At 39.2% G+C, this 12,564-nt stretch overlaps 1 protein-coding gene across 2 annotated transcripts in view; it reads left to right on the forward strand.

Annotated features, from left to right (window-relative positions):
• The first annotated feature begins 4,070 nt into the window (after nucleotides 1–4,070).
• The window catches only part of oxsr1b (oxidative stress responsive kinase 1b), a 69,147-nt gene continuing 60,653 nt past the window's right edge, over nucleotides 4,071–12,564 (forward strand). Inside the window, exon 1 of one of the 2 annotated variants that reach the window (XM_035415009.1) lies at nucleotides 4,071–4,717. In XM_035415009.1, coding sequence (XP_035270900.1) covers nucleotides 4,648–4,717 — 70 coding nt within the window. In that variant the 5' untranslated portion in view covers nucleotides 4,071–4,647. The remainder of the gene's footprint in view (nucleotides 4,718–12,564) is intronic. The other variant, XM_035415010.1, reaches the window with a different exon arrangement.

Below are 12,564 nucleotides of genomic sequence, written 5' to 3' on the forward strand. Positions count from 1 at the left end.
GTGACCCAAAATGAAAACTGCTGCAGGCACTGTTACTCGGCCTCACACAGTCTGCTTAAGGAGTCTTGTTCACCTGTGTTTTGCCTCATTATGTTCCCCTCAATTCGTGCTGGCCCCAAAGCAGTCTTATTTATATCTGATTGGAGAAGCGGTTTTCCCTTTTAATGGTGGATGATACTATTTGCTCATTTTGCACCAATGGTAGTTTTCAAAATGTTGTTTCTAATTATATTTTGACAGTCATTCATATTAGTATTTCTTCATTAACACTTTCCCATCTGTGAAACAGTGAAAAATAATACTTCCATTAAAAAGTAACAGATGTCAGCCTCTCCCTTTCCCTTGTTTGTTAGCTTTCAGATCTATTTTGAAAAATGGTTGTGGCAGTGTTCCCATTTGCAGGACTATGGAAAGGAGCCCGCTTACTATGAAAAACATAGGATTTTTACTCCATCAACTATTAGTGTTACCCACAAACAGTTCTGGAGTTATCTTTACCTGTTTTGGAGGTACCTGCAAAGCCAACTGGGTCCATTAAGAGAAGACTTAGAGCTGAGAGAAAGACTGAAACAAGGTATAAAAAGACCTCACAATGGTATATTTTGCTTATGAAAGATTCTTTCCATCCTTCTTATCAGACCTTAAACAGGGCGCATTAATCTGATGAGACTATGGCAACATGACTTGCAGCAGTCTGACTGAGGCACAGCAGAGATGAAGAAACCAAAGCAGTGTGAAATAGTCTGGTTTAGATATCCAAGTAACTTATAAGGCAGTATGGCACCAAACAACTTCCTTTAAGCAATATCCTTTATCACCTCAGTGTTGTAATGATGAGATACTGAAAAGAGGCTTTCTGGTTGTCTTTTTTCAGAAGAGGTGTCATTTACAACAACATGTTGACATAACTGGGATATGCATGTGCATATCACACCAGTTGGTATGAAATATTATCTCAAACAAATAGATATAAATCCAGGGTGAATTATCTGTCTTGTAGCTTCCTCTTACATTATTACTGACTACTAATCAGCTCAAATTTGATACAATCATGCTATGGACAATGCCCTTATTAATATTAACAAGGTGGCCAATAGCTGAGGACTGCAAGCAGGAAACATCACCCTTTGTTATTTCTGCAGGGTTTTGTTTGTAGCTAAAAAAGGTCATGCATATCAATAAGCCAGGAAGCTGCAGTGTGGAATCCAGTTATACTGAGAATAACACACAGGTAAACAGTCTTATCCCAGGAGAGCTGGAACCTGGGGTATAAATGGAATGTTTAAATACTAAACATATCCAGACTACGACCATAATTTTGAGCCTGGAAAATATGCAAATCATAACACAACATTCTACATCCCTACTTTATCACAGTTCATATTGGTTTTGTACATGAAAAAAGTTTCAGTAACCATTTCAGTCAGTAACAATTTCACATGGTGCCCATTACTAATTGGGAGCCCTAGTTTTACCACACCACACACACGGTATGGTTATTAATTTCAGAGTAGTTTATTTTAATTGGCCATCTTGGTCAACAACTATGTTCCTCCAAAGGATTAAAACACAAAAGTTATCTGGATTAAATCCAGCCCCTTCATCAGTAGCCTGTTTTAGACCAGATCTGATCTAGTGCTACAGAGTCTCAGTAATGAGACAACCAGAGCAGCATTTTAACTTGGCTGCGACTGATATATGCAATACCACTGGCGTCCACTGAATGGCAGCAAAGCACAGACAGACCTTGTGCTGCCTTCCGAAACTGTTCAACACACTGAAGCAGCAAGGGAAGCATCTGACACAAATTTTCATTCACTGACATACTATGTTTTCAAAAATAGATAAAGATTTTTGTACAATTTACATAAAAAGCTCTTATAATAACAATAAACAATAAAACAAAAGTGCCTGTTTAAACGGTTATCCCATTACTCACATTTCTCATATCTGACTGTTTTTATTTTTTGCTATGTTATGACTACAGAAAATTAGTAGATTTATATTCAGATAAAATACCATAGAAAGAGGACCAGCCAATGGTCTATTGCACAAGAAATGCTCAAGAAATCAACTGCACAGGAAATGTAACCAATTTGGAAAACTGAGAGCCTTTATGGCTCAGTATGCCTGAGTGGTTTTGCAGTTGGAAATTGGGCAAAGCTCCAACATACTCCCAAGATATCATATCCACTTTCACCAGGTGGCATGACTCACCTGTGGGGCAGGGTTGCATAAACAAGCAGTACATAAACCGCTTGCTTTAAAGAATGACTTAATGATAGCATCTATCATATCTATGTTCATTTCATTTCATGAGGTTGCTTAAATTTGGCTGAAAGTTGGTATTGACATGATCATGCATACTTTGTGGGGATGGAAAAAACATCCTATCCCTCACAAAAATGTTCTATACATTTTGAACAGTTCTTTTTTTTTCAAATCAAACACATAATCCAGAACTAAATCATGTCCATAGTGTTCCAATGTCCTCCAGAGACAGAGCTGTACATTGCACACATTCACTGAATTATCTGCATAATCTTTCAATGTTAACAAACATAAAACTGAGTAATGATTTTTTATCCCCCTTTTACCTATTCTTCTACAAAAATAAAATGAATGCTACAGCTGATTAAAACAACAGCAAATCTGCTCAGTGATATCATAATAGAAAAGATACCTTTTTACAGAGATGTTTGCTTTTATTTTGTGAATCTGGGGTGCACTGATGTTTTGACAGTGTGACATGAAGGGAGGAGTGCAGAGCAAAAAAGCTATCCTTCCCATGATTCCTTTCCTCTGAAACCAGAAGGTCTACGGCTATGTTTACCAAAGTCACTGCAGTCTAGGACCAGTACGCATGGCTTCTCGGGTTTCTGAGTCCACCCAAGGCATCACAGCTGACAGATATGCGGCTATCGGCCATGGATTCCACTGTCAACTCACGCCTGCTCTCTCCAAGATACTGACCTCAAGGTGGGGCACAGATTCCTCAGAGAGACAAATTCAGGAGGAGCTGATGCACATTTTCCTCTGTAAAATGCCCTTAGTGTGTTTTTTCTTCAGTGCAATTTTCAGCATAGTGAAATCTTTTATTCTTATTATTTAAAAAAATAAATAAAACCAATTTTCTATCATTATTCTTTAACAACAATCCTTCTGTAACATCAAAAACTGGAAATGGAAATAAGGGTTATTATAACCAAAAGCAAATTTCACAAAGCTAGTCCTTGCTTAAAAACAATGCTTCACCAGTGGCCTGCACATTCTCATCACAGCCTAAGAGGGGGTGAAATGAGCTCTTTTGCTTCTAGACATATTATTTTTTGCATTTACAGAATCCCTTATGACTTGGCTATTCCAGCAGAAATTATCATAAATATAGCTGCATGGGCTGTAATGAGCTGGGCTCCGCTACTTTTAGACCATGTTATATGGCGGTGGTTCCCAATCTGGGTTCCAGGTCCCCCTCGAGGGGCTCTGAAGATGATTTGAGCAAAAATGTCAAGTATAAGGAGATAAACTTAGGTACCAAGTGTAACAATTTCACAATTAATACAAGTAATCTTTAAAACCTACCAGTAATGGGACATACTTATGATTACTACCTAGCAGTAGAATTTCCTGTTGTAATTTGTTATTTCACAAACATTCACCTTGAGTTTAATGATGAAATGCAACCTGTTCAATACCAGAAGAAATCTACTTCACCCACCTACATCAGTGGAGTAGCTGACCAATGGCATTCTGAGCCACTGAAGCACTGGGGTATAGATATTTACATATAGACCGATTGGAGTACTCTATGAGATTTCTGTGATAAAAACGTATTAGAATTGTATATTACCCTAAAACCGCTGGAACAATCATTGTTTCACTAACTGACACACATTATGATCATAAAAAACTGAGCGATGAGGTTTTCTTCAGTTGTCAAATCAGCAAACGCTTTTGCAATCGGCATGTGCACTTCCGGGTACTTCACTGCCTGGCCCCTCCCACCCTCTCCAGTTCTCAGTGACATTGACCAATAAGGAGGATCAGCGCACACGAAACAGAATATTTCGAATATTCACATAGAACCCATAACCAGCCATCGGTTTTGCGGTTTGTATAGCTTCCGTAACAATGTAACGGATTATTTACCATCATGCTATATAACTACGAATTTCTCGTTATACTTTACATATTTGTTTATATAGGCTATATTAGAAAATACTTTTGAAGTTCAACAAACGCCACGAATCCTGAAATTGTAAAGTCGTCGCGCCTGTCATTTTAAATAATGAATTAATAGGAGCCTAATATGCTAATCTACCTGGTGGTAATCAAATCATTGATATTTAAAATACATGAATGTTTATTTTGTAACTCAGTTTTCTGAATTGATACATTTGCCACACTCAAGATGGCCACTATTCACAAACCTCCTGAGCTTACGACAGGAACGCAGGGGGCGGGGATTGTAGCTAGTGGCAAAGTTTGGGAATGATAGTGTGAGCTGTGGAAGATTGCAAGCAAGGGAAGTACCATTGCTGGCCCGCTTGGAATTATAACCATATTTTATTTTAAGGAAAGAAATACGTTGCAATCTTGGGGTTCAATATCGTCTGCATTACAACGGCTTCAGCGTAAACTACAGCCATGTCGGAGGACCAGAGCTCCCAACCTTGGTCCATCAAGAAAGATGATTATGAGCTACAGGAGGTGATTGGTGAGTGCAGCTACATTGTAGCAATATTGAATCGTTGAATAGCTGGAGAGTCAAGGGTTATGAAAACGCTCCACGAATCAAGACAAGTCAGAATTTTTTTCAAACGTGGGCTGACTGGTCAGTAGTTAGGTAGATAACGTCAGCTAACTAACGTTCGGCACTTTTACGTTAGCTTGCCAGCTTGCACATTGATATACACTCTATATTTAGTTGGCTAGTCAGTTGCCTAAACTGTATGTAAGCTTGTTAGGTACGCACGCAAAACACGCGTTTTCTTTTTATCGTAGTTTTATGCATTTGTGTATTGCTGATCAATAAATCAGTAAAAATGTACGTTAGACACTTGTTAATACTGCAGTCATAGGCTACGTCTTGGAACTCTATCTGCACCAATGAAACAGAGTTGGTTGGTGGCTGGCTCGCAAACTTAGGTTAGCTGAATGATATATCATAGCATGTTCTGCCAGCATCTTTAATCGTAAGCAAACCAATAGTCTAGCAAGCGCATATAATAGATGAATAGCATTATGCATTCATTGGTGTCATCAGGAAGCTAAACCGGTATCAAGCTCTTCTGAAGTTAGAATGGTACGAATACGCGAGATCTAGAGCAAGTGACTGTCGTCACCGAGTTTGTCTCTTGGCTAACGCTACGTGCTTCACACTCAAGGCTGTCATGTGTACATCTACACCATATATAGCTTATTCATAGCTTAGCGTCAAAGTTGGGTAGTGCTCCATTGAGATTTCAGAGAAGATATGGGCCCTACGTTTAACGGAGAAATTGGCTAGACCTTCATAGTTCGCAGTATTTTTTTTATGTGAGTGTTTTAACAAGTAAATTCCAATGCTGGAAAGGGAACCGCTCTGTTTTTCTAGCCAATGAAATTGCAGCTACTGTTGCATACCAGAGAGCACAATTAATTTATTTCGTGGAGGACGGGTTCAGCCTACTTGAGACATTAACGTGAACTTTGATCTATCATTTCACGTTAATACATCATATATGTTTTTTTTTTCTTTCAAGTTTCGGAACGTTAGTGAGCGATTACGACTGGAAGACAGTGTGACGTTCTTAGGAAGACCTATACAGAACATTGCTTTTGGCTATGTGGTAATATCACACCATTGGCTGGCCAGGGTTTGATTCCTACATCCGGCAAGTAGCATACTCATCGCTTCCTTGAGCATCCTCAAGCATCCTCAAATTGTAATTTTAGGAAGCTGTGGACCCATTTTCGCGTTCTTTAAATTTGTTACTTAAATTAAATAAAAAATGATACAGATATAATCCTTGCACAATACTCGCATTTGTCCAGAGAATTACTAGAAGAAAGATTTAGCTATTCGATGCTATCTCTGGTTTTTTTCTCCATTTGGGAAATTACGCTACAGTATGACCTATTTGCATGACATATTCCTTGAAAAATTAAATCTTAGAATTGGATATACAAATTTGGCATTTGTTCACAATATAATGTGAGATTTATTAACAATGTGCATGCAGTTGAATGTTCATTAGATTATTTGGAAAATGTTTTTGTTTTTTTGCTTATATTTAAATACACTTGGTTATTTTGTAGACACAACAGAACTCAGGGTGTGACATCTATAAAAGGTTAATATCTATTGACGAAGGAGCATGCTACACCAATGCCCTAATTGTCCTGTTCAGAAATGTTTATAATCTTGAAAACGGTAGCCTATAGAGGCTACATGCAGCACATTTTTCTTATGGTTTAATGATAACTTTATAAGAAGTGCTTGCACAGGCTCTTTAAGGTAACTACAGAAAAGGAGGAGGGTAAGACAATTTCTGGTATTCTTCATTACAGCCTTCATCCAATCAAGCGGAACAATAGTTTGCAGCTGGCAGTGCTCTAGCATTGTATGCTAAATTATGACTACTGCAGAGGCTGTAGAGGAACAGGAAGAAAGTGAACATTTGAATATGAATATGAATGCTTTATCTTGTGGTAAGACGTTAGAAAAAGGGCCCAGTTACTTTGATTTCACTATGCCCCAGTTGGGCCAGGAAATTGGTAAAACATGAGAAAAGCTTAGACCTCTATTAACAAAGATCCTATGGCATGGCTATAGCATTTTTTTTAAAAGTAGGCCTATACCATTAGGAATTTTTTTTGTGAGATAAAGGAAACCAAAAATAACATGACTAGGATAATCCCAAAAATAACACTATACAAATCCAAATTTACAGGCCTATGTGACATTAAATGCACACTTTGGCCTCTTGCTGTCCGGTGATGCTATCTCTGTCACTAAGTGACGTTTTGGCATCTAAACATTATATTGCAGTTAAGCAACAACAAAGCATATTTTCTGATTGGAAGATAGGTTTAGCAGGTTTTTAACAGTAGCTATTGTGCTTTTCCGCCAATAGTTTGGTTGCCTTTGTTGCTGGAGAGAAAGAGCCTTCAAGTAATGATTTGTCTTCTGCCCAGGCTTGATCCAGAGGGGTGGAGTTAGCTCTGGGCTGCTGGGAAAAATTGGATTAAGCACATACCCCTCTGCTGTATGCCTGGGTCCACTGTTCTGCCCTGGAGCTACACCACACCTTCTCATCTATGACATCCATAGCTTGTGCCTTTTCAAACGGGTTCCAGCAACCTTGGTCATTTGAATGAAATCCTGTATTTATTAGGTTTATGATATTTTTCAGATGATTGATAACTGCTTGTTACATATGATGTATGTGGGCTTATATGGTCACATGGTCTCCTGTCCAGATAAGTGACACGGTTCTGATTTACTGTTTCGTAGAGCTGGGGTTTGACTGAACAGCAATAGCCACGGCCATTAGAACCTGCCTCCCTCGCCACTCATGGCCAACAACCTATGGGAGGATAAAGCTGCATGGATTTCCTAACGCACTCCAAGTGAAAACATTATCTCTTTAAAAGAAGAGACGTACTAATCCTTTGGGGAACTATGGTGTAAGATTCAACTCCCTCTGCTGTAAATTCACCATGTCAAAACTAACAAAACGATTGGTCTCTTCAGCCTGCTGTCCTACACAGAATACAATCAATTTGTCAGATCCTTTGTTTTATATTAGGAGAGACATTATTTGATAACTCAAGTAGGAGCTTAAATAGGGAGTTTTGCTTATAGTTGCATTTTATGACTTTGGCTACAGACTTTCTGTAGATCTTAAATCCTCTCTATTGTTAGGCCCCTGCTCCCAGACTTAGGAATTCCAAATCTGATATCCTCCTATTGGAGCAAAAGAAAGAAAGAAAGAGTAAAATATTGTGCAATTTTCTCTTTAGAACTTAATACAGACCTACAAGATTCTTCCAGTCCTCATCTGCAGTAGGCTACATGTTAAATGGCAATAGGGCCTTTTTTCTGTGACTACTTTTGCTCAGGTTACAGTCCTGACATTTCATCAGCACTGAGGCTGACATCTTAAAGGGGTTTTCCGCTGCTATACTGGTGTGGTGTTGGTGCTGTCATGCTAAAAGCAGTCCTGCACTCACTGTAAATCTGTCTTCATAATTCAAGCATGCCAGTGATAAATATATTTTCAATGGCAGGAAAATGATTAAGCTGTCAATAAATGTGTGAGATCAGAATCAGAATCAGAATCAGAATCAGGTTTTATTGCCAAGTAGGTTTACACATACAAGGAATTTGTTTTGGTCAGGTGGTGCATAACAGTGAACATAAAATAGATAAATAAAATAAGATAAACATAGTGCAATAAAAGCATAACAGACATAACATAAACATAGTGCAAACGGTAAACAGTAAACAATAGAGATAATGGTTTACTTGCCACCAAGTATTTCTTCTCTGTTTGTCACACAAAATCTTTCATGTGTAAGTCTTTCCTTACCATCTACCTGAGATTGTCTTGGCAGAAGTCCAATGTAATTACTGCATGCAACTTAAACTATTAGTCAAGTGTTGCTACTGCTATTAAAAGTTCAAATAACATGTTGTATTCAGTACAACAGATAACATGCAGAAAGTTCAGAGTATGTGAGACTGCCATGATCTGTCATAGCAATGGCGAGATTTTCTACTTCTGGTAAACTCATGTATAATTGTATATCTATAGTAATGTTGGTTCTCATGATTCCCCTCCAGGGATGGATGTTCGAGAAGATAAATTCTCTGTCCATCCAAGTTTGTATCCATCACCAATGATCTCTCTTTTGATCATATCTGTGATCTCATGTCTGATTTTAATTTTAAAGTAGAATAATATTAAGTAGCGTAATAATATTCTGCTTTTATATGTAAAATAATTTGTATAAATTGATGTTTAAATGTTTATGGAGAAATCTGGATGTTAATGAAATATAATATATTGTTTAAATAAATAAATAATGAAGTAATTAAATAATAAGAGTTAAATGTAAGCACTCCAACATTAAAATATCCTTTGAAAAATTACAACTTTGAGTCTGAACTTTGATGTTTTTCCCCTTAGTTAGTGGTCTATCATCAACAAACTTTGAGTTCATGCTGGATGGTCGGTGTGCAATGGAGCCTATCTTACTTAGCATGTTCAGCACAACCATTGTTTGAGGAAGTTCCCAGGGGAGGATGTCTTGTTTTTATGAAAGCCTCTGCATTTCCATTATGGTGAGCATCTGAGCACACTGGATGAAGTTAGAGAAGATAGAGACTAGAAATCCTTAGATTATTTCAGTTAGCTTTAAGCCTACTGAAATACGATAATTGGCCAACAATAATTGCGCTTGAACTAGTTACCAGCGTACAGAAATCGCCACAGCTCCTACCTGCTTTGAAAGGAATTTGAAAAACGATGGTACGTTTTTTTCCTTTGCATGATCAGTCATGAGAGTCAAAATAACACCAAGGCAGCCTTTGGATACTTGGCTAACTATTGCCAACGGTTGAACCATTCACAAATTGCGGTGGCAGCGGAGGTAGTTGTAATTTTCTTTCACATGCCGTAGTAAATTCTGTAACGTAGCAGAGTGCGGGGGCTGCGAGGTAGCTGGGGGCTGCTCTTATGTTTAGCCACGTGCAGCGCTTCTCGTAGGACAGCCCCTCGGAGCGACGGGCGGAATGTGTGCGAGCATGTGGAGGAAGGCCTCCTGACATCTCTGTGAGGAGGGCTTGGCCTGCGGGGGCAGGAAACGCAAACAGACAGCAGTTCATGAAGGGCCACATTCTCCGGCCTCTGAGGAGGCGAGCTCACACAATAATGCCACTGGCCGGCCAGAAAATCAAGCCACTGCTATTGTCTGATTGGCCATTGTTATTTTGACCAGAATCAAATGATAGTTGAGCTGTTGGGAGTTCAAGCATTTGTCTTTTCTTTCTGTTACAAATACATGTGAGGAATATTTGAGTGAACTATGTCTGCAGCTTTCACTTTCTTCATTCTTAACAATTGGAAAAGGTGACAAGTTGCAGAGAGTACGAATGGCAAAGTCCATGTACTTTTTGTGCTAAACTGGATCAGAGATAATTAGCAGTAATTTGTCAAAATTTTAGAAGATCTGTCGTATAAAGTCGGTGTTAAATGTGTCATGCTCTGGGTGTTTTTGCATTATCATCTGCAGTAAATTTTAAAAAATTGTTTTTGGGTTAATTTATCATTTAATACCTGACATAAGTTGATTCTAATAATCGTGCCCTGTGTGGCCTCGGCCATTTTGTATTGTTATAGTATATTGAACCTAATTTATATTCAGAATATGTTCTCTGGGACTGCAGAATTGATTAAAGCAGAATTCAGTAATTTGCATTTCAGGCCGCTGAATTATTTCTGCCATGGGAAATAATAGCTGGATAAGAGGAAATAAAACAAGGCTCAGTACAATAGCAGATGCAGTAGATAATTCCATATGTCCCAGAGTTATGTTCTACACTGAACCCTCTCTTGATAATGTTTGCAGTAATAATCCTAGCTGAATTTTCCTATGCTAACATGGATTCAAAACTATTTTACTGCCCTTGCATTTTAAAACCTCAGGCTGGGTGGTGGACCATTTACAAAGTGTTCATTGAAACTGGTGAATGTCTTAAGCTGTGCTGTTAGCAATTGCAGAAAGCAATTGTCATTATTATTTTTATTTTTTTCTTTCATTTGAAATTCTATTGTCCTATTTTCTAGTGCACAGTTTAGCATTGTTTTGGAGAAACTAGCCTTTTGAGGTAAGGATAGGCTGAATCTGTTGATCCCTGCTACCTTGTACATGGCTTGCAGTAGCCTATATATTAAAAGGTTCCAGTCATCATAACAAGCTACTGGGAATAGATGGACAGTCACAACGAGGGATGTTTTGCTCTTTTTTTCTTGCTCTTGCATCTCACTCCTGATCTGCAAATCAAAAAGAAGATGAGGCCAAGGCCAACTCATGATTTCCAGTGCCCAGAGACTGTCAAGAATTGACAGATAGGCTATATGGTGACACTTAAAATCATTTTTATCCCTTTTTAATGTTTTACTTCAGAGAATCTTCAGATAATACCTTACAGTTGCATGAAAGTGCATCTAAGATATGCCTTACACATTTCATTGCAAAAATTTTATTACTTTCAAAACAACGGCTCGTCCTAGTGAGAACTTTGCTTGCGAGATCTGCATTGACTTAGCCTAATTATACTGTAGGTGCATTCTCAGCAAATTGCCTGGTCACTTTTGGTTGAACGGGCCACTGGCCAATGCAGTGACATTCATGTCTTCTGAGAGGCCAACACTGCGGAGAAGAGAAGCTAAGACTGGCATTACCAGATCTAATGCTGACCAGTAGGCTGTGCACTGCATTTGACATGCAGGCCCATTTTTCATGACCCCTAGTTTACTAAAACAAAACTGACAGTTGAAAACACTTATTCTTACTGGATGAAGAGTGTCGGTTTTAGAAGTGCAGATTTGTGCCCTTCAAATATGATGTGATGGTAGACACATGGCTCTAATTTAATGAATAGGGGGGAGAGATTCAGAAATGTTTCACAGAAACGTAGCACAATGCCTTTAAAGGTCAGCTTTATCTTTTTGTACAAGTTTTCATCGTCATCTGCAAAATTCCCTCTGCAGTCAGTGACTGTCATCCTCAGAAGAATGTTGAGAGGCATGGTGAGGGCATGGTGAGAAAGAGGGAGATCTGGGATTTGTAGTCTGCTGTCATGTTCTTCCTTGTTAGCCGGGGATTTCTGGACATGGTCTTCCTTTGGCCGGGCCCGTCCAGTCTGCAGAGGCAGATGCATTTGAGATGGTTAGACTAACTGGGTATAGCACCACTGGGCCGAAAGACGGGGAAAGCGCCTCGCAGAAGGCAGGTTTAGCATGGCAGCCAAAGATTACATGGCACCACACCAGACTGGGGAGTGGTCTGCGTTTGCCACTTCTTGCACGGTCGGGGCATCTGGGGTGGATAAATAAGTGAACAGCTGGAGCGCTTGGCCGTGAGCCGCAAGATTTGTGGGCCGTGATGCGTGCTGACACATACTGCAGCTCCAGACCTCTGATTCACCCCTTTCTCAGATAGGCTGGTGCAGAGCTGGCACAGATTTCGCAGAGAGGCATCAAGGTGGCATAGTCCTTCAAGGCAGTTGACCTGAAGTAGCCAGGCCTTGTTAGGCACTCATCCCTGCTTCTCTCTGGATGCTTCACACTGGGCTCCTGCTCGCATTTTAGATACCTGAATGGAGTGTCATAACAGAATGCCTTGATAGGAACCACATTGACTAGACAGACCGGCCAGGTTGCAAAACCATATGTTTTGTCTTGGGTATTACAGAACAGGGATGTAATTAATTAAAATACTTCACTCATAGGTGGAATTAGGGCAGCCCTGAAAGATGAACAAACTCAGCATACTCCAGACAGAATAGTAGAG

This window comes from Anguilla anguilla, chromosome 4 (genome assembly GCF_013347855.1).
Source record: "Anguilla anguilla isolate fAngAng1 chromosome 4, fAngAng1.pri, whole genome shotgun sequence".
Classification (NCBI taxonomy): Eukaryota; Metazoa; Chordata; class Actinopteri; order Anguilliformes; family Anguillidae; genus Anguilla; species Anguilla anguilla.